Below are 21,544 nucleotides of genomic sequence, written 5' to 3' on the forward strand. Positions count from 1 at the left end.
AGTTATCGGCAGAGGTTGACAGGTATGATAATTGTCACATTTTTTAAGCGGTTGACGGCCATTGTTGAATTGAGGATTTGTAATTTTTCTGCTAAAAAAAACAAAAGGGGAAACTAAATATTTTGTATTTAATTCCATTTTGAATTGTAATATTAAAAAAAAAAGAATGTAAACAAAAACATTAAAACAAATTGTCCTGAAAGATATTGAGTAATACCAATAAATAACCTGATTTAAATAGCTGATGAGTGGACTAATTGCAAAAACAAATGGCGATGAGTTAACTATCAAAATAGCATTTGTGGCAGCCCTATTATAATGTGCTGGTGTGTGTGTGTGTGTGTGTGTGTTTTTTTTTTCAATATCGGTGTCAATACTTAGTCGAAGATGGAAGGCTATTATGCTAGAAAGCTGACGATTGAATGAACGCGCTCAGGCGGAGTGCACAGTGAAGTCACTTTTTGCAGTCTAAGAGGCAGTGACCCCTTCCCATTCCACCAGGTACTGCACCTTGCCGTCCAGGGTGACCCTCCGAGCCAGGACTTTGTACTTCTCCCCGCAAGCCAGCCTGCCCGCCGCTCCGAAATAGGTACTGATGGAGGTCTTGAGGTGGGACAGTTGGCTGTTGGGATCCATGCCGTGAACTATGTCTGCAGAGTGCAGTCCCGGAAGCGGGGCGGCCACGTCTGCCGCGGCGCCGTCGGGGTCCGCCGGGCTAGGGAGCGGTCTGGGCCGCCGTGGCCGCCCTCGTTTCCTTTTTAACGGCGGAGCGGCGAAAGGCAGGGTGGAAGTGGTCGACGGCGTCTTGCTGGAGCTGCACTGACTGCGGGGTTGGCAGAACAGAAAACTTTGATTAGTTTCATCACGATTGTCTTTTATTTGCGTTTCCCCCAGACTCATTTGAATCGAGGCACATCAAGTGCCACAGCATACCCCGAAAAATCAAATGGCAAAAAGTATTCGAAGCAAAGAGGTCCACTGTAAACAGTCTTGCTTGGTAATTCTGTGATTGGAGTAATATTATTGAGACTATGTAGAATTGTCAAGAATGTGACTTCTAAGACCCAGACTCTTGCAAAACATGCATTTTTATTTTCTCTTTGATATTTAGGCTAAATGGGACCTGATGAGTGTAAAAACAAAGAATTATCTTTTTACATGATGTACTTTCTAAGAAAATAAGTGGACGCCAGGCCCTCGTAGTCCAAAATTTAATATTGTAGTCTTGTGACAACCAAAAATGTGATGTCCACACGTGGACACCAGATCCTAGGAGTTCAATAAGCAAGACTAATATAATTTCCAATTGCCTGCGAGGCACTACAAATTACAAAGTTGGCGTACCTGGACGGCCTGGAAAGGCTAGTTGAGGTAGTTTCCGTGGTGCTCAAGGCTCCGATAGACTCCACGTCCGAGGTTTGAGATGGCAGTAAAGACCTCTCGCTCCTGATTTTTTTCACAAGGTGAGAAACAAAAATGGAGTAATTGTCATCTTATTGCTCCGAAAATGCATTTCTAAAAGGCAGCTATTGTCATTTTTCTCCTACTCTCTTACTTTATAGAAGAAAAGCGATCCAAGGATTCTAGTGGTGCTGGCTTTCTGAGTTCCTGTCAAGAGAGAACATATTTAAAGTCTTACTCACGTCTGTGAACGTTGGAGCACACACAGCCCACACCCATTAAAAAGGTACACACCCGGGACAAAAGTTCATTGGAACATTTGCGTTTGGCCTGCCTCTCCAGGGAACGTGTCGCTTGCTTCCTTGTCTTCTTTTTGGACCTCTTCTCTGCGCCGTTGGTTAATGGACTGCAAGAAATAAGACTTGGATTCAGTAGGTTCCTGAAAGATTTGATGTTTCCTACAGTACTTCATACGCCTTTTCTTTACGGTAATATCTTTCTTACCTCATGCCAGGGGGTGCTTTTTTAGAGTTGGCACTGAAGCCACGTGGGGGGCGCTCCAGTGTGCTGACTGGACGCTCCCTAATTGGAGGAGTCGGGGGGAATCGAATCCTAAGTCCAAACAAGTGCTTCTTCTTTTTGACCTCCTTCCCTGACATGAACCTGCAAGAGTCCACGGAATGGCAAAGGTTTGCGGATCTTATTCGCTAAAGACACGCGGTGACAACGGACAATCACCTACTTGGTTGTGTTTCTGTTTAATGCCTCAAGGACATTGGCAAATCGCATTGATCTTGGAGTATTCGCCAGCTGTTGATGTAACAACAACATGATTTCAACTTTAAATAGCACTATAAACTTCATGAATTACTTGTTAACGGCAATAGGCCTCCAATTCATTTGGGTCGGTCAAATGGATTGAAAGTCTATTGGCGTCACCGGCACTGAATTAACGTTCCCGTTTTTAACCTTACCTCTCCAAGCTGTAGCAACTCCCAGTTGTTATTGATGTATGCCATTAAGTCCATCTCAGAATCAAAGTACTTCTTCTTGTGGATCATTGTAAGATTGTACAGACTCAAATGTGTCACATCCTCCCTGCAAAATTTGACGTATGGAACTCAAAATAGCATCATTGTGAGTTCAACTGCAGCACCAGATGTTGTCAAAATATGGAAACATTTTATACTTCTCCACCACTGTTTTAGCTTGGTGGAGGCAAGAGAAGCCTGGCGACCCACCAGGCATATAAAGCACTGAGGGGAAACCCTCAAAAGCAAAATTCCCAGCGGAAGAGTCAGAATGATTAAGAAGCAACTTACCATCTGAGAGGTAACCGGCTCAAATACTCTGGTCCGCCGTTGCAAACAGAGCAAACAAAAACATAGAACCTGGAGCCCCAAAAAACAAACAGTTGCTATTGTATTAACATTTCCCACATACACCAACGTAAAAATTTGCCTGCACCGGCACATAGTAAGAAAACACGTTGCGTCTCACCTGTCACCGTACAGCATTGGCATCGGCAAGCAACGGAGGCAGGCTTCATGAAACCACTGCTCACACCTATTGCACTGCAGCATCTTCAGGTACCAGCTAACAGATGGAATTCAGAATAAGAAACTCGGAAATGCGAGTGCCCCTATGACGCTGAGCAAGTGACTCACTTTCCAGGACCTCCACAGTAGCAGTAGCACTGCTGCATGTTCGTTCGGTGGTCTTCATCCCACACTAGTTCCTCCGGGGCATATGGGAATGACAGCTCCATGTGTTGTGTGTCCTCCTGATAGGAGGGAAAAAAGGACATTAGATACCATATTTTCCAGGCACTGTATTTTCTCGCATATTAGCCGTATCCACGCATAAGCCGTACCCTTAAAATTGTCTTAATATTGTTGATTTTTACAATTTCTCTCGTATAAGATCTAGTTTGTCATCCTTAGAGAAGACCTGAGCGAGCAATGGCAGGCACAAATGAGTGAATTTTTTCACGTTTTATGCAAGATACATTTTTTTTTTAAATTTCATTCATAGACGTCAAAATAAGCGTTTGATCTGTTTATCTTTCCTCTATTTTGAAATAAATGAACGTATCGGCCGCATTGTCTTGCGTTATGGCGTTTCGTCATCTTGCAGTTTTGTGCATGTCAAGTCTAATTTGTGCGCATATAAGCCGTACCCTTTAATCAGTCATCATTTTTTTAGCAACAAATACGGCATATATGCGAGAAAATACGGTAATATTGCGCCACTTATTTTCTTGATTAAGATGGGCCCACGACTTATACTGTGTGATTTATTTATCAGTCATGCTGTGTTGTTTAGGCTATTACTATCCAAGTAACAGTTAATGTTACATTAACAGCGTGCTGCTTTCCATTTTTATTGGTTTTACTACTAAGAGTGGGCGATGCAGCCTCAACATTCTATTAAAATTAAGAGTTACCTTCGGGAAAGCAGTGAGCTGACATTCCGAACAAAGCCATTTGTCGTCTGAGTCAATGACAGAGGCATCGATGACGGGGGAGTGGCACAGCTGATGGTATCCTGAGTGACGACAAGGACATTAAGTTATTGAAGAGAAAACACTCAAACTAGTTGTTTTCAACAGAACGGGTACCTTGCCCGCACTTGTCACAAATTACAATCTCATTAGGCTCTTCGGAGGTTTCATCCTGACAGATTGAGCACACCATGTCATCGTCATCGTCGTCCTCCTCATCTTCGTCTCCTAAAAATGTGACATTGTCTGCAATTAAATTAGATAGCAACAAATAATGCCAAAATGATAAACACCTTGGCTAAAAAAAGCTTTAAAAAAGTAAGAGATGAATGGATTTTCACAATCAATGGCAGGGAATGAAGTATGAAATGAAGCAGGGAATGAACTACCAACATATGTGCAGGAACAAGCCAATCAGATTGGTGCACTGCTAATGCAGGTCACGCAGTGAACGGTTAACCACGGCAGGAGAGATAAGACTGTAATGAACTCAAGAGGGTAACTGGATGTTGACAAGAGCCATTTTGCTTACCTGTCTGAATATCTTTCCAGAGAACCCAAGATTTAGATCGATCTTCAAAAACCACAAAGCATCTCTGCTTGTCTCGATCTATCTAAAGAGTCCATGAAAATATTTTCAACAATTTAGTCTTTCTTTTTGTGAAACCTCAAGGGTACCTCTGTACTTTCTGGCACACAACTCACCTTAGCGATAGTTCCCAGGTAGATCAAGCCATCCGACCAGCGGGCCAAGACATCCTGACCCTCGGAGAACCTGTCCTGTTCGCCGTACGCCACCCTCGCTTGGCTGGTGGGGGACAAGGGAACAGCCGGTTGTTGTGGCCGCAAGGATCTCTGATGGACGGACAGATGACTCAAAACCCCCGAGTCTCTAAAGGAAGAACATGCAAGACATGGGCATTTAAAATGGCTTATTAAATACTACAATATACTTTTTCTCTTAAGCAGAAGCTTCATTTGTTTCATTATTTAGGAGTAGATGTGCAATGTGCATTTCTTAGAGAGTAACATCTACCAAAAGCAACCACAATCAAGTTCAATGGAAAATATCAGATTTGGGGAAGTGAAACAGCAATGTCTCTTGTCATATCGACTCAATTTTTATTAAATAAACAGTCAATTGAACTGTACTTTTTGGGGTATGTTTTTCAAATTTTGCCGTTAGATATCCAAGCCATTTTGACAGGGAGGAGCTGGCAGAGAAAGATTACTGACAGCCCTTCCATTCAAATTGGATATGGACAGCAACATACATTAAATCCATTAAATTTGGGATGCCTGGCATTGAATCATCACGTTTTAGTGCTATTGACAGAGGCAGGCGCCCAATGTCGATTGGACATATATCCCAGTCAATGGTAGTCAAAAAGTTCATTTATGGGAGGAAAAAAAACGAAAGAACCGTTACAAGAGTTGAAAGGTTGTTGAAGTTTTTCCTCAAATTCAATGTTGTACACGCTAATTTAAGAAAGCTAATGCACCGTCAATGTAAAAACAGCTCATTTTTAATGCAACCCCGTTTCCTCTGTCACCATCAAGAGCAGCCAATGAGTTTAAATAGCGAATGTGAATATATACTTGAGTTTCCTTTGTTTGAACGGCTGTGCGCAACCGCAAACCACCTAAACCGTAACAGCCATTTTGAAGGGAGTTTGTCAAAACAAAACGCAAATTGTGTAAGAGTCAAAACTCGTAGAAGTAAAGTCGTAGTGTTTGCTTCATTAATCTTCGGGCTGCTCTCTAGACAGGCCACCAAACCAGTCGGACAAATACAGCCCCCACATCACAGGAAAACATGAAAACAATACCTCATTCGGGCACCTCCGCTTGGGCACTTCGCTAGAATAAACCGAGTGAATATTCACGCGTGGCTCTGGTTATTCCGCTCGGTTCGCCTGGAACTTTATTGCAAAGGCGAGCGGCTCTAACGCGTCGACGTTCGGCCTTTCTCAGAAAATAACAAACGGCTCATTTTCCCCGAGCACGTTCGCCATTTTGGTTTCCCGCTGATGGTCGGCGAGTGCATTGTGGGAAGAGCTTCCTTATCCGTTAAACTCTTTTTCGGACAACTCAAACAATTTAAATTATTATTAATTTTATTTATTATTTTTGTAGCTTCTTCATCTAACTAATTGCAGCACATTTTAATGAGACGTTTGGCTAAAACAGGGACACAAGCAAAATTCGAGGCGTTTACATTATTTGCCACGTTTATTCATATTTTTTACACGTTTAAAAATATAATATTACGTATAATACTTTAAAGAGTTTCAATAAATGGGATTAACTGTATATTAGTATTACTGTGTATTATCATAGGTCATCTTTCTTCTTCTAATTTGATTGGTTAGCGTTTGCCAACTATCGTCTGGGTGCTTTGTCGCCACCTATGTGACAAACTGTGAACAATGTTCCAATTTTGGGAAAATTGAATATTTATATTAGTATATTATGCAGAGAAAATAAAATCAGGTGGAAATTAAAATTTTATATACAAACAGAATAAAGATAAAAATCCAATGTTGTTCATTCCTTTCTGACGATATGATAATTATATATATATATATATATATATATATATATATATATATATATATATATATATATATATATATATATATATATATATATATATATATATATATATTTTAAAGTTAATTAATCCAAATGTTGCCAATAAAACTGTCAAAAGCTTCATAAGAAACAGCGTCATTGACTTTGGGGGAGCCTTTGAAGAAAATAATGATAATTTCTCCATAAACAATAAATATATTCTAAATCACTTAATTAATTCAACATAATTCAACTGTGTCAATTGTTGACGGTGACAGACGTCCAATTTATTTGAGGAGGGGCACAAAAGAACGTTCATCCATTCGCTGCCAAGCCCTCTACATTTAAATGAATTAGTGGTCTTCTAGGGACAAACTAATTTAAATAGATAGCAGATGGTGAGTGTTTTTTTTAGTCAGGGCGTCCAGTTGATGTTAATTTTAACAACTTGCTTTACCAGAATATCAGCATTCCCTTTCTTTTTTAAAATTTTGTACACGGTCAACAAACACACTGACTTCTTGACTGGTTGGTTCAGAGTTTACATCGTCTATTGTTGCAGCTTTTTTTAAAATTCATTTTCAACAGCGCTTATCCTGGTCAGGCTTGTAGGTGTTGCATCTTTAATTTGTTTATTTTTTTTTTATTTTTTTTTTTTTATTATTACACTTGTTGTCTTCCCACATTGAAAATGAGGCATGGTAGGTTAATTAAGTGATTGTGTGAATTGGTGTTCCGTCTTCGATCACCTTAGACTACAGTGCCGTTTTGTTCAAAATAATGATTATAATTTTGATGTCTGAAATGTTTCAGGAACAGAATGGTCCAAAACGTTGAAATTGATTTGGTATTTTTTAACATCTCTGGGTTAAATCAGTTAGATGTCGACATATCTTAAATAATCGATCAAGATAAGGCTGAAACGTGGGTGCTAATCAGCTTTAGTAAAAAAAACAATTTTAGTAAAATAAGTGAATATTTGACTTCCACTCAAGTGATGTCTTAATTTGTGAATATAACATATACAAGTTTCTTTTGTATCATTTATTATAAGTAGTGTTGGATTGATGCTAATATTTATATAGCGCTAAAATGATGGATTGGACGTCTAGTGTTGTCAATGGCAGTCAATGAGTGAAGAAGCAGTGTTTTACCAAGCTATAATAAAAAAAATACTTAAAAGTCAAGTGATAATGCAGTAATAAAACAACAAAAATAGAAACCATAGTCCTTTATAAGTGGTTATTTTGAGTCATTTAAAAGTCATTAAAATAGCACTAATAATATCTAAATACTATACGTATTTTAATAGAAGCCTTATAATTACTTTTATTGTGAAAGATAACGGATACAGCATCACACTATTTTCTGACTTCATTTTGTCCCACTTTTAATCTTATGCGGCACTAATATAAATAAATAACTGAATCGGTTCACGAGTTGGAAACTACCAAATGTTTCTTTTTTTCCCTTCTTCTATACCGCTTGGTTGTGACTGCGCAAGCGCACTACCCGCGTCGGCTCCGGCTGCTGTTTTCAGTTTTCTTACCTCGGGTTTCGAACTTGATCGGCTTTGCCGCAAATGATCCCGCAGACACAACAGCAAAATAATATAGGCGAAATGAAATGACGTCCATTCAATTTACGTCGGTTGTCCACGCTGCATTGGCGTGACTGATGACGTTTTCCAGGTTTGCGATGATCTATTTTTGTGATGGCGAAGCGGCTGTTTCCACGGGCCTGGGTGAAGAAGTCCTTCTATTTCCAGGTGAGACAGCAGCTGGCTGTTTTTGAATGAAAAGGGATTGTCTTTAAAAAAATATTTTAAAAAATGCACAGCAACGTTCTTACCTTATTTTTTTTATTGTGGCTGAAGAATGTTAACGATTGTCCTCTTGACCTGAAAACATCTGACATTAGAGTTTCCTTTGGTTTGGTTTTCGAATTACAAGGTGGAATTGGACCAAGTCATGCAAGTCTTAAAGCCACATTCAGGTTTAATCTACAAATGGGATTTTTTAAAATTAAAAATATATATTGCCTTTGGAGTGAGCAGAAGAATACTGAATTCATGTTCTGCAGCACACAACAGGCTAAAGATTGTGCATGCAGTCAATTGGCTGATTCATAAGATGCAGGCAACAATAATTCCGCAATGAATTGATAATGAATTTAAAGACGATCTGTTCACCAATGAGGAGTAGGATCGTGAAAAATAACGTTACTCAAATGCTGAAATTTGATTGGCTTGATACTTTATTTGTTTTTGCGCAACCAAAGTAGACCGGAAATTTGTTTATTTTGACAATTGCCGCAAGAGATTCCTTATGCCGCCTTTGAGTTGTTTGACCATCGGCTGTTACCGCCATTTTTGCCATCATTCTGCTATTTCACACTCTTGACGTCATGCTCGCAGGAATTCCAAATTTGGGTCCCCTTTCGAAAAATTGAAAACTGTCAGATTTAAAGCCAAAAGTATCGTGAATCGTATTTAAAAATATCCACTTGTACCGTTCCGATGGCCTTGAAAAAACTCAAACTCAGGCCCCTATCATATTTAGGTCACGTGACACTAATGTAGCTTGTCGAAATATCCCAGGAAATACAGGTTGACCTCATTGGACAGTTGCCTGCGTCCTCTGCGATGCAGTCGCCCAAAGTAAACTGTCCCAGAAACGAGGCCGCTTTCCAGTAAACTTGTCAATTGTCACATTGCAGAAACGTAAACGCATTCGATCCATTTAAAACAGGGAGGTTTGGAAATGAAAGCTCATGTTTCAAGGCCGTTGAGTTAAAATATTTGGACTGGGCTGGTCTCAAATTGCCTCCCATTGTTGTGAAATGCTATATAGGTCACATTAATAAAAGTCAAGCTAAGAAAACTTAATTATCTTCCATGTTTTGAGTCCTCGTGACATTTGCACGCCGATCACGTGCTTCTAATCTTTAAAGGAGTCGATTAGGATGAGCTACACAGCCTGAATTGTCAAAACAGTAGCACCTTTTTTTCCAAGTCGCTTTAGAGTCAGAAATCACAGCCTCTGAAAAATGAGCTGCCATACTTGGCATGTAGTTGAGTGAAACGTTTTGCTTCACCCTTACAATTTTTCAGGGAACAGCAACCACAGTTTGGCTCTCGTGGGAGTCGCTAAATCCTGCTAACGCAGCAATTTTGAAGACTTCTCTGTTTGTTATTTACTTTGTTTTGACAGCGTTTATTTTCGGACTGAATTCGTGTTTGGGTTGCTTCGAATACTCATTTGTGAGCATTAGATTTAATGCTAACCAACATTTTTTCACAAACCTCGCTGAGCGTTTCCTTTGTTCACTTGTATTATTTTCCAAACGAGTATTTTTACAACGCAAACGGTCACAAAATGACATTCCCACGACACGGGATGTTTGGTATTTTCAAAAAGGACGACATACCGGAACGACTACATTTGCACCGTTCGCCTTGGTTACGCGAGAAGCGAGAACCTGAACACACCGCGATGCCTTCGGGGAGTAAACGCTGTCGTTTGTTTTGGCAGGCTCGGATCTCTTTTGTGAGGGTGAAATACTTGTTCCTCACTTGGCTGACGGTGCTGGTGGGGAGTTGGGTGCTCTACGCGCAATATTCGGCCTACACGGAGCTGTGCAGAGGACGCCAGTGCAAAAACGCCATTGTGAGTTAGCCGTTCGCGTGTACTTGTTTACGTGTGTGTGTGTTTGGGGTGCGTAGCATTCTTGATGTTTTATGTCAGCTGGTTGTCTGGGTCAATACTACAAGACTAATATGTACTAAAAAGTGCCTTAATAATTCTTGATTCCCGTAAAAAATAATAATCTTTTTTTTAAGGAAAAAAAAGCACTTTAACTCATAGGGGAATGTCAAATTGATTTCCCAAAACTAAGGTTAAGAAGAGTAAACAAACCCGAATCCAAATATTTGTTTAAGGTCGCAGGTGTTTTTGTCTGGTTTTAAAGCTACCGTAAAACCTCTATTTGAACGGCACATCTAATAAAACGGCACCTCGGTGGAAGAATTGAAAAATAGAACGGCACCCTCTGATTGAACGGCACCCTCTAATTCAAGGGTGTCAGACTCGGGTTGGTTCGCAGGCCGCTTTAACGTCAACTTGATTTCACGTGGGCCGGACCATTTTAGATATAATATTTATATATTTTTTTTACAAATGGATTAAAATAACTGGATTAAAAGCCCTGAATATTCAGTTTTTTATAGCTCTAAAACAATGTTTATTTTAGCTTTTTTTATATACATTTTTAGATTTTACAAAATGATTTTTGAACTAAAAACTGAAAAAAAAATGATTAAAAAATTACAATTATTGATTTAAAAGGGGGAAAATCAGGAAATTTAATATCCATCTATACTCTTCATTTTAATTTGATCCTAAAACATAAATTCGGCACTCATGATTTACTTTCCCGGGCCACATACAATGATGCGGCGGGCCAGATTTGGTCCCCGGGCCGCCACTTTGACACCTGTGCTCTAATTGAACGGCACCCACTAATTGAACGGCACTACGGGGGAAGTTTGAAAAATAGAACGGCATGCCGTTGAAATAGAGGTTTTACGGTATATTTGATCTAAGCACCCAATTCAACCCCTTTGATTCATTTTTTTAAATGTTTTGTCACGGGCTTTTAAGTGCGACAAATACAAAAAAGGGATCATCGACGGTTCGGCTTGCAGCAGCCTGTGTGATAAAGACACCTTCTACATGAGCAGGTGTTTGTCAACATTCCCCAACAATCAGGTAGGTAATGCTGCCATTTTGCTTGATTTTTTTTTTCATCGAAAAATAGCTCACTGGCATTTGATCAGGTATACACGGGCAGCTGGGGCGATCGCGAGGGGATCATTCGCTGCCGTTTGGGGAGCGTTACGCACGGCGAGCTGGGCGAAGAGCCGGAGCCTCGGAGGGAGGCGCCGGCGTTCGATACCCCGACTCGCGGCACGTCGGTGGAGAAGTTCCGGGAGATGGTCTTTAATCACGTCAAGGTGAGAATAACCACGACCGTTGCCATTCGCGGTTCTTACCTGGCACTTTGCGTGGCTGTTTCTAGTCCAAGCTGGGAGACGAGGCCAACCTCGTCGGCGTCGTCGGCGTCATCCTGTCGGTGGCGGACGGCAACAAAGACGGAAAAGTGTCCCTGCCGGAGGCTCGTTCCGTATGGGCGCTTCTGCAGATTGATGAGGTCGGTCACGCCTTGCGCTCTACCGTAGATTTGTGTTCAAGAAAACCTGAGAACAAATGAAGGGATTACAATTAGACGTGCAGGATATGTTTGTCATCTGGAAAAAAAGAGGTGATGACATTTGGGGGAACGGTCAAAGGTCACCAGGGTCAGAAGAGGAAATACTCAATAAGGAATGAAAAGACTTCTAACCAATGAAGATAATAGAGGGATGTGTCTATATATGTGACAAAGAGATGATTACATTTAGGGAGCATGAGGTCAGAGAATAGGCGAGAACTCTGGATTGTTGACAAACTTGCTGGCTATTTAATATAAAATGAAAGCAGTAATTAAATTGGAGAGAAATTAGGTCAAAGGTCACACAAGTCAGAAAAGGCATTTTGGGATAACTCAAGAATGACAAACTCGTGGGATATGTTTGTAGGGAATTCAATTTGAGGGTAGTGAGGTCAAAGGTCACACAGGTCATTTAAGCAATTTCAGCATAAATCAAGGCTAAAAGCACTGGCAGTGAATGAGTTCACATTGAAACGCTTCGTCCGGGTATGATTGTTTTAACGTCAGCTCACCTGCTCTTGCGTTTCAGGTTCTCCTGGGTCTGCTTCTCCAAGAGCGCGGCCACACCCCTCGCCTCCTGGGCTACTGCGGCGACCTATACATGACGGAACGGGTCCCCCACGGCCCCCTTCGCGGCCTGTCCGCCCCGGGTCCGTCGGTCTCCTGGCTCCCCGGCGGCTTGCGGCGGGCGGCCGACCGCTGGCTGGCCCCCTCGTGGCCCCGCAAAGCCAAGATCTCCATGGGCCTCCTGGAACTGGTGGAGGACATCTTCCACGGCACGTACGGCAGCTTCTTCATCTGCGACCTGGCGGCGGCCCGCTTCGGCCACACCGACGGCCACGAGCTGCGGCTGACCGACGCCCGGGCGCTGGTGCCCGAGAGCCAGTTCCGCCGGGTCATGCGAGCGCTGAGCTGCCGGACGGACGACGACTGCGTGTACGGCGCCGACTGCCAGACGGCCTGCGACGCCGTGCGCCGCCGCTGCGGGGAGGAGCCGCTCAGGCCCAATTTAGCCAAAGCCTGCGGGGCGCTAAAGGACTACCTGCTGCACGGGGCGCCGGCCGCCCTGCGGGAAGAGCTGGAGAGGCAGCTGTACGCCTGCATGGCCCTGGAGGGCCGTGCCGGGCAGTTGAACATGGAGCACTCCTTGCTGCTCAATAACCTGAAGGCTCTGCTGTGGAGACAGATCTCCCACACCAAGGATTCGTGACCGGCAGCCAGTCGGGTCCGGGTTCAAGTCCAGTCACGCTCTGAGATGAAGACAAGGGAGAGCACAAGAAGGTTTTCTCAGTTTGTAACGATATCATTCCGGCTACTGCCGCTTCCAGTGTTTTTAATTTTTACAAGAGATTTTCTATAGGGCCAACCCACACATAATGCACAATTTTACACCTTCGAATTAAAGTACATTCAAATGAAAATTTAAATATAGCATTTATATTTTGAAATACTTAAGCATAATTATAAGAGTTTGATAAACACCAAAGGCTTTTATTGATATATATATATATATATAAGCACCTGGCTGCATAGACGTCTAATGCGGTTTGAGTGGGAGGGCTGTCGGCGATTGTCCGGTCGCAGTTCAAATGGATTGGACGTCTATCGCTGTCAATGGCAGTGAAATGACCACTCAATGGCAGCCATCCCAGTTAAAATGGATTTGTCTCTCGGTGGCAATGGAAGAGAATTCATTTATTAGTTTGTGGTATTTCAAGATGCAGAAGGTTCCCATTTAATGTGATGACTTTTGCATGAGTAATTGGGTTCTTGGTTTGAAATGTCGGAACTAAGATTGCACTAGTATGAGAACCTGTGGATGACAAGGAAAGGTTTTTCTTACATCTTAAAAACTTCAATAACACTGGTTCAGATTTTTCTTACATATTCTCACTGTCAGTTTTCATGAATGATGATCACATTTTTTTATGTGACATTCCAGGCATTGCAAGCAAATACATTGTTACTTTCTAGAAAGATTTAGAAAGATTATCTATATATTGATTCATTCTATTTTCTCTTATTTTGGGGGTGTTGAGATATATATATTCTGAATACTTTGTTTGTGTCTCAAGAACTCACTGCTGTCATTTTAAGGTATTTTTCATTTTTTACAACCTCCCAAAAATAAGCCAAGTACACCTCCATAGAAGCAAGCACTTATTTTGCACATGAATAGCTGGATATTAATTAACGTTAACCACTTATTTTAGATTCCTCATTTCACGTATTAGTGCCACAAAATAATGTGATAAATATAAGTCCTATGAATGTTGCAAGTAAATCTAATTTTCCAATCATGTGACTGCACGATAATGCTGTATATACGTATATATTTATACATAGAAAGCTGACGTGGGACTCAAATCAATGCTGCTTTGTGGATTGTTGTCAAAAAAGAAAGAAATATGCATGATTTTGCACAACTGGGACTACAGTTCACACTATTTTGATGTCTTACCACATGCCTTGTCCATTTTTTAATCAAATATTGTAATGACTGTTTGAATTGACGGTGGATGACATTTTAGCGTTTTTTTTTCCGCAAGGTTTAACACATCTTGTTCATTTTTTTTGCTCCTATCAATTCTTGATTAACCAGTTTTTTTATATTTAATGTAGTGTTGAATTTTGGTCATTTTTAATGCAAGTATTTAGATTGGATATATAAAGTGTGCAGCAGTAGTTCCAACCATGCTACTAACTATACTTTAGATTTTAATCGATTAATAAAATAGTAAGTATGGTTATTTATATATATACAAAAAATAAAGTTTAGTAATAAAAAAACATTTCACAATGACACCCTTGGTCAAGTTTTGAGATACTTTTTCATTGAAGTAAATGGTAGAAGGTCTCAAAACTTATGACCACAAGTGTATGATTTTAAACTCATGGCGCAAACAGTCTATTTTTACAATGGAGTTTTGTTAAAGAGTAAATATCCAAACTTAATTATTAATTTTAGACTCACATGAAGAGGTCAAAGTGTACATTTTAGCTGTTCTTTTTGTAAGGAATGTGTGTGTAGATAAGTCGTGGGACCAAATGTATATGATTAAACTAAGTATGCTAATTGTCCAAATCATTCCGTAAAAGTCAAACAATGAAGTGGTTCTTTGGAATTAATTTATTTGTTGGGGAAGCCCCCCTAGCGAGACCGCTAACCGTCGCCGGCCTCCCGCTCTTGCGCTCGTAAGAAGCTGGCCTTTTTCTGGGCGACACGGTCCTTTCTTTGAGCCAGGAACATTTTGGCATGGTTCCATCTGGCCCAAGAGGAGTAACAAAAAAAAAAGCACCGTCGTTTAACATTCAAAACCAAAAAAAAAAAGGTATGACGCAAACTGTTGTCACGAGTTAAATGTTCAAGTGAGGCATGCTGTTTTGAAGGGAAAATAAAATTAAAATTGAGAAAATAGGCCTACCTCTTCTTCTTCTTCTGGATGACTTTTTGGGGTTTCTTTTCGTGAACAGGGTTTGCTCAGATGGCGGGGTGTTCTTTTTTGTACATTTCCTCTACCTGCAAAGTGCGGAAATATTACGTTAAGGTGCTAATACTAGCGCAAGTGAAGCAAAGCATATTTTGGACACATCTTAATAGAAAGTGACAGAAAAGCTACTGTTTCGGGCGTGACTCCGTTTTTGATGAAGTGCGAAAATTGCTTGTAGGCGTCCTCGTCTTCGGCCATAAGGTACGACATGTAATCGGCCACGTTCATGCACATGATGTGTTTCCGATGCAACTCAGCATTAAATTCTTTACTCTGTGTCGTAACCAGGGAAGCATCTGAGGCTAAACAGAAAAAAAATAACATTAATAACATTGCCTGTATATTGTATTATTTTTTAAATATTTTTTGCGAATAATCGAGATTCATTGATAGTGCATATTAATTGCATAAAGCTCCCTTTATCGAAATAACATTTCTGGAAATGAACTTAATCATCGATGGGACAATGAAAGGGAAGAAGACAGGACAGATTTGAGTAGGACTTATCAGTTTACATGTTATCTTGGAATTTATAACAGGTTTGGATGAGAACACAATTAAAGCCCTCTTGATGAAATGACTACTTTCATAATGAACTTATTGGCTGCCATCAACATTGACAGAAGTCCAATCCACAGGGAACATCAGCGGCCGCAAACGAAGGACCAACCACGCTTGCTCAACGTACTCGGGATCATCACGGAGAAGCAAAAGAACCACCGCACGTAAATCCAACCAGATTTTCCCAAACCAAAGCCGACAGACTGACCTGTGAGGAATGGCCAGGCCTCCGTCGACCGCTCCTTTGAGCGCCACGATGACTTTGTTTCCTGTGAAGGTTCTGGACAGGCCCGCGTCCAGGTAGCAGGTGAAGACGCCGGGCTGACCGTCCACGTTCTCCACGTTGAATTCGTCCCCCGTCACCTCCACCTGACCCTCGTACACTTGATCCATGCCGAACTTCTGCAAAAGCTGGGACGAAGGACACGCGACATAAGCGCGGCGCTTCGCTTCACTTCAGTTCAGTTGGATCGTCTTTTTGGTTCTCACCCGGTGGGCCAGCAGCAGTCCGGTGCAGTACGCCGCAGCGTAGTTGGAGAGACCAACTGTGATGCCGTATTTCGGGAGTAAGCGACACAGGCGACGTGGTCTCCTTCAATCTTGGCGTAGGCAATCTGCCCAGAGACAAAGTTGAAGGAGTCCTCCGAATACACCACAAGTAATTCTTGGTCCCGGAGCTGACCTGACAGCAGATGTCCTTGTTGGACAGGCACAAGATCAGTCGGTACTTGGGCGTGTTGTACTTGTTCTCGTCTGGTACAACCAGGCGCTTCCGGGCGTAGTAGTCTGTTTTCCCCCTCTAGAATGCAAAACAAACACTTCAAAGTTTGCCCCTTTGTTTTGCAAAAACTTTACCTTTATTCTAATAATTTTATTTAATTACTTTTTTCTCCTGATATTACAGAAAAAGGAGTTCCGTTGATGCATCACCAAAAGCCTCAGCTCGTGAACTTGAACAACTTATAAAGTGGAAAATACTGTAATTTTTTAAACTTAGTTTCCTTTGTGGATTTTTTTATGTAATAAACAAAAATATGAAAAAATGTATTTTTTTCCAATGTGAAAAAAATGGGCGGAAAGCTGTAAATTCTGTCCCCTATTAAATGTCTTCTCTCAGCCCCGTCTTGAATGACAGCAAACATCAGCCGATGCAAACGAAGGACCAACTACGTTTTGCTCAGCGTACTTGGGATCATCATCGAGAAGCAGATTAGCAGCATTGGACATCTGCCCCAGTCAATGGCATTGAAAGATGAGCATTCGAAGCCAGTCCTTTCAATGTAAACCAATTGGACCTCCACTAGTGTCAACAACCATATTAATTGAATCAGAAATAATTTCAGAGTTTTATTGTTATTTTCATGTACTTCTACTCTATGTTTTAGGTTTTATCGGACCTTTCTTAACCTGCTCCTTGTTATTTGGCGTTAAAGTGAACATATAAAAACATTTCCTACCTCTCCTCCTCCTGAATTTGACTTCATATCTCTTGAAGTAAGCCTTATTCTTCACCACTTTGACGAAACCCTGAAAAGAAACGAAGAGGTCAAAAACGTGTTAAAAACTCCCATACACAACGACACGACTCAAACAACGCGGGTGTACTCGAGAATGTTTGTATTTTAAGGAAAATAAGTTATTTCACCAATGTTTACGACACATCTGAGCTAGCTAAACCATCGAAATCCCCACGCTGGAACTGAGCAATTAGCATTTTATCAGACGTCATCTGGCCATTAAACAGAGGATAGCTTTTCTTCAAACATGAATAATCGACACACATTAGACTAAAGCAAGGTATATTTGTAAGGTTATAATCTCACCATTTTGATGAGTTTTAACGGTCGGGTCTAGACAATTGTTTACAGTCCAGTGGTCTCCAAACTATTCCACAAAGGGCCGCAGAGGGTGCGGATTTTCATTCCAACCCATAAAGAGGACACCTTTTCACCAATCTGGTGTCCTACAAGTGCAATCAGTGGATTGCAGTCAGGTGATTCTTGTTTTCTGCTGAAATCTCATTGGTCAAACTGTTTATGCGAGACCGGTTGGAACAAAAACCTGCACCCAAACCGGCCCTCGAGGACCGGTTTGGGGACCCCTGGTTTACACTTTGGTTCGCTACAACATAAATTCCTCATTCGGATAAGTAGAGCCCCCTGCTGTACTGGAAGCGTCATGACACATACAACCAGCAGAGGGCAGCACAATAAAGACTTGAAACTCATATTTTCCTCGTTTTAGAAACTACTATTAATGTTAATATTTAATTCAAACCTACAATTTTGCAGACATGTACGTCATAACAAAAAATACAGTCATTGAGTGATACATACAAAATTGGTCCCTCTTAGCTACAACATGAACACAAAAGAATAAAAAGACAGTAATGTAAAATAATGTGGCAGCCCTACGATGTATACAAAAAAAACACAAAAGTATTTGTAGTGTGTGGTACTACATTGCACATCAACCGACCATTATTTTTCAATGAAAACAACTAGCAGAGTGAAGGCCTTAAATCAATCAATCAATCAATCAATCAATCAAAGTTGGCTCACTATTTTTTTCTGATTTATTCCACCAGTGCACCAAAGCATAAAGCTCTCTTTGTGAAATAACTTATTTTATGATTTCAACCGATAACTGATTTGGGTAATTTGATATACAATACTTTGAAATGTCTTTAAATTTGATTTGGGTGGATAAAATGTGATTAAACGCAAGAGCATAATGCTCCCAGTGAAATAATTTATTCCATGAATTAAACACACCTAATAATTCATAGCACAAGAAAAGTTCATCTTAAATTCATGAAGGTCTTTTTATGAAATGACTTTTTTCATAATAAACTCGTTGACGCAAAACACAACCAATCCATTTTAAACCGTGGGAGGGCAAATGACAATCATTCATTGGGCTTCTCCCAGTTAAAAAATGGATTGGACGTCGGACGTTCCTCCATCAAAAGCAGAAGCTAAATCTTCAGCTTTACAGTTCCGCCGTGATAAAATATTTCAGAGTCGTCACGTGGCGATAAGAAACGTCAAAGTCACGGTTGTGGGCTGCTTTTTTTTAAACAAAGGTTTAATCTTGCGTTCTACAGAACTGATTTCACAATAAGAAAAAGCAAAACGTCCAGTCATCTGACTACAGTTACACAGTAGATGGTGTGTTGATTAGCATTGGTGGCATTTTTTAAATAACCGTATTTTCTTGCATGTAAGCCGTATTTGCAACTGAATCAAGGGTACGACTTATATACGCACAAAATTTATTTTGACGTCTGATGAATGAAATTGAAGAAAAAAATAAAACGTATCTTGCATAAAACGTGAAAAAACTCACTTAGTCGTGCCTGCCATTGCTCGCACAGGGCGCCGCCATCTTACCTAGGGAAGACAAACTAGACCGCTACAGACACACTTCCTGATTGTACTGCTCACCTGACTTCCTTTTGGAATTTGCAACACTCTTTAGGAATGTGCAATCCAGCAGACGATTCATACATTACCATTACTCAGAAATACCACGTGCGATGATTTTTTTTATTAAGAATTTCCCTTCAAAGTAACACATTTGTACTCCCTATTAAAACCTTGAACATGGTGGTGAAAATTGTGAATCAGGGGGCGGCTTATACGAGAGAAATTGTAAAATTCAAAGATTTTAAGGCAATTTTAAGGGTATGGCTTATACGCAGAGGCGGTCAATACGGGAGAAAATAAGTTTTTCATAATTCACACTCCCGGATCTGCGTACTGTTCAAGCGACAAACAAAACTGTTTACCTCGAGTGGACGAGACGTCTGTCGCCGTCAATGGCATCCAATGCGTCGATATCAAAACGGCAAGACAAAGCAGGCATGAACCGTGACCTTTTGAAAGACACGCAGGGAGACACACAATGAGCGGGAAGTAGTGAGCAGCTTTCTTCACCTTCCCTGGAAGAGGTCCTTAGTGGGCTGAGATTTACAACCAGAAACGGTTTGTTTGCAAACAAGGGGGCGATGGATGAGGGCGTCTGATTTGTGGACTCTTTCAAGCATAAATCCAAGGATTCAACTTGGTGTTGAGTCTTACTTCTCTTGTTCCAACTCTCAATAGATGTTTTTGTTTGGAAAACACTGCGTGAGAGTTATTTAGTATACTGCTATACATACTACATTTTTAAGCTCTAGGCTCGGCAAAGCAGTCGAAAATGTTGATAGATTTTTGAAATCAGTTACTCCAAAAAATTGACACATTTAATTGTGTTGTGGTAGTTTGTAGATAATTGGTTTATCTATTTTATTTATAATTATGTACATGTTTTGTTTGTTTTTATTGGCCATCACAAATTACAACTAATACTACAATTGAATGTCAAAAAGGGGCCACATGTTTGAGACCCCAATCCGATATGAATATAATTAAAAAAAAAACCTTAGTCAAAATAATTTAGAGGAGAAATCTCAATTTTTTCATGTAAGTGTTTATTTTTAAAATAAATGTAATTAAACTTTAATGGGCTTGTTTATTCAGATGATTAGCCAAGCTAATGTGTACATCCAATTCAAAAGCAAAATACTGGTTTGGCAAAGATTTCATGATACTAAAAGTTTCACAATTAAAATGCTTAAATCTTTTTAAGTCCTTATATTTTTGGTATTTCAGTTAGTATTGTCAAGTTGGCTTGGCAAGTCCAACAGCTAATAGTGCATTTTCTGGACTACAAAATGACACTTCTTAATAGTTTAACTGGCCCAGGATCAACTTGTAGTATGTTTTTTTCCACTCTGATGGCCGTGAGATGGTTAGTTTGTCTTAAAGTTAAACAAAAATGGTTCATATTTGACATTAGAAAGCCTATTTGCTCTGTTATTTCCCATTTTACTATTATTACATGAACGTATAATGTTTGCTCTTGTTTTCTGACGAATTAAAAACTTGACCTAAAAAAATTGACTTATACTCCAATGCGATTTATGCTTTTTTCATCTTAATTCTTCCGCTTATGGTCAGAAAAAAACAGTATATGCTCGTGTACAGTTCCCATATTTGAAATCTGCATGAGTTGAGTTACAAAATTTGCCTAGCAAGATACAGCTAACCAACTTAATCTATCATTGGATCAAATCAGAAAAGAGTAACGAACCGACTTTTTCCGTGAGAGCAAAAACCAACAAAAAAACAATTGTCGGTGCAGTTGCTGTGTGAAAGGAGAACAAGTTTCTTGTGGTCAGAAGCATCCAGTAAATCATATTCACTGTGTTCACACTTTGCTTCTATCTGTTGCACTCAACAGCATTGGTGAAACAATCACCTAATTGCTGACGTCCAATCCATTTTGACGAATGTTAATCTCCACCAGGTCAAAATGGATAGGACGTCTGTCGCCGTCAATGGTAGTGAATCGCGATCACTCACTGGTTGGTCAAGTTGGCCAAGTCTTCACAAATCAGAACAGAGCGTGGCGCAGAGATGGTGTACGTGAGGGGCGGAGGGGGGTCCGGGCGGTTGTCACGCTGCGGTTTGCCTGCATGAGTCAAAGGAAAAATGTGAGGGGCTGAGATAGCGATTTGTGGTTTGCGTGCAAATGCAGGACAAACGGACTAAACAAAGAACCAGACTGAGGAAAGTCCGTTTGACGGTTCAGTCTTTTGAGGCATAAATCTAACTTATGTTCCTTAATTACATAGGATATATATATTACTGACAAAGAAGGTGAAAATTCCACTTAAAAGTTCACATTTTCCATTCAA

General features: G+C 40.5%; 3 protein-coding genes across 5 annotated transcripts in view; 1 reads left to right on the forward strand and 2 right to left on the reverse strand.

The window, feature by feature from the left end:
* mtf2 (metal response element binding transcription factor 2) lies at positions 1 to 8,207 on the reverse strand. Of its 3 annotated transcripts, none has more exons than XM_077615093.1 (15): positions 8,028 to 8,207; positions 4,610 to 4,796; positions 4,437 to 4,518; positions 4,022 to 4,150; positions 3,848 to 3,948; positions 3,069 to 3,184; positions 2,902 to 2,997; positions 2,724 to 2,792; positions 2,376 to 2,499; positions 2,144 to 2,211; positions 1,906 to 2,064; positions 1,696 to 1,807; positions 1,556 to 1,608; positions 1,345 to 1,446; positions 1 to 823 (listed from the first exon to the last, which is right to left on the reverse strand). In XM_077615093.1, the coding sequence occupies exons 4-15, from the start codon at positions 4,095 to 4,097 to the stop codon at positions 469 to 471; spliced, it is 1,431 nt and encodes a 476-aa protein (XP_077471219.1). In that variant the 5' UTR covers positions 4,098 to 4,150; positions 4,437 to 4,518; positions 4,610 to 4,796; positions 8,028 to 8,207; the 3' UTR covers positions 1 to 468. The 3 variants fall into 3 exon arrangements, with proteins under 3 accessions (XP_077471219.1, XP_077471217.1, XP_077471218.1); XM_077615091.1 differs by lacking the exon at positions 8,028 to 8,207 and adding an exon at positions 5,734 to 5,957; XM_077615092.1 differs by lacking the exon at positions 8,028 to 8,207 and adding an exon at positions 5,734 to 5,957 and having other exon boundaries at positions 2 to 823; positions 4,022 to 4,132.
* Positions 7,782 to 21,544, reverse strand: part of rpl5a (ribosomal protein L5a) — a 20,634-nt gene continuing 6,871 nt past the window's right edge. The window contains 15 exon segments of the mRNA XM_077615099.1: positions 7,782 to 8,262; positions 8,330 to 8,378; positions 11,532 to 11,735; positions 12,262 to 12,999; positions 13,271 to 15,015; positions 15,175 to 15,269; positions 15,370 to 15,517; positions 15,519 to 15,542; positions 16,010 to 16,212; positions 16,291 to 16,367; positions 16,370 to 16,415; positions 16,484 to 16,600; positions 17,259 to 17,328; positions 19,592 to 19,678; positions 21,210 to 21,318. Coding sequence (XP_077471225.1) covers positions 14,913 to 15,015; positions 15,175 to 15,269; positions 15,370 to 15,517; positions 15,519 to 15,542; positions 16,010 to 16,212; positions 16,291 to 16,367; positions 16,370 to 16,415; positions 16,484 to 16,600; positions 17,259 to 17,285 — 840 coding nt within the window. The 5' untranslated portion in view covers positions 17,286 to 17,328; positions 19,592 to 19,678; positions 21,210 to 21,318 and the 3' untranslated portion in view covers positions 7,782 to 8,262; positions 8,330 to 8,378; positions 11,532 to 11,735; positions 12,262 to 12,999; positions 13,271 to 14,912.
* Positions 7,841 to 15,167, forward strand: dipk1aa (divergent protein kinase domain 1Aa). The gene is made up of 6 exons (XM_077615097.1): positions 7,841 to 8,246; positions 10,012 to 10,146; positions 11,140 to 11,247; positions 11,316 to 11,492; positions 11,558 to 11,689; positions 12,279 to 15,167. Exons 1-6 carry the CDS (start codon positions 8,193 to 8,195, stop codon positions 12,957 to 12,959), a joined length of 1,287 nt encoding a protein of 428 aa, XP_077471223.1. The 5' UTR covers positions 7,841 to 8,192; the 3' UTR covers positions 12,960 to 15,167.

Source organism: Stigmatopora argus, chromosome 12 (assembly GCF_051989625.1).
Source record: "Stigmatopora argus isolate UIUO_Sarg chromosome 12, RoL_Sarg_1.0, whole genome shotgun sequence".
Classification (NCBI taxonomy): domain Eukaryota; kingdom Metazoa; phylum Chordata; class Actinopteri; order Syngnathiformes; family Syngnathidae; genus Stigmatopora; species Stigmatopora argus.

Bases quoted from the DNA above. Each gene is read 5' to 3' on its own strand.
- dipk1aa (XM_077615097.1), top strand. From the start codon at position 8,193: ATGGCGAAGCGGCTGTTTCCACGGGCCTGGGTGAAGAAGTCCTTCTAT. The intron at 11,493-11,557 runs GTGAGAATAACC...GGCTGTTTCTAG, and splicing joins TGGTCTTTAATCACGTCAAG to TCCAAGCTGGGAGACGAGGC. The intron at 11,690-12,278 runs GTCGGTCACGCC...CTTGCGTTTCAG, and splicing joins CGCTTCTGCAGATTGATGAG to GTTCTCCTGGGTCTGCTTCT.
- mtf2 (XM_077615091.1), bottom strand. The intron at 3,185-3,847 runs GTAACTCTTAAT...CCCTCCTATCAG, and splicing joins AGCTCACTGCTTTCCCGAAG to GAGGACACACAACACATGGA. The intron at 2,065-2,143 runs GTAGGTGATTGT...GGACTCTTGCAG, and splicing joins TTAAACAGAAACACAACCAA to GTTCATGTCAGGGAAGGAGG.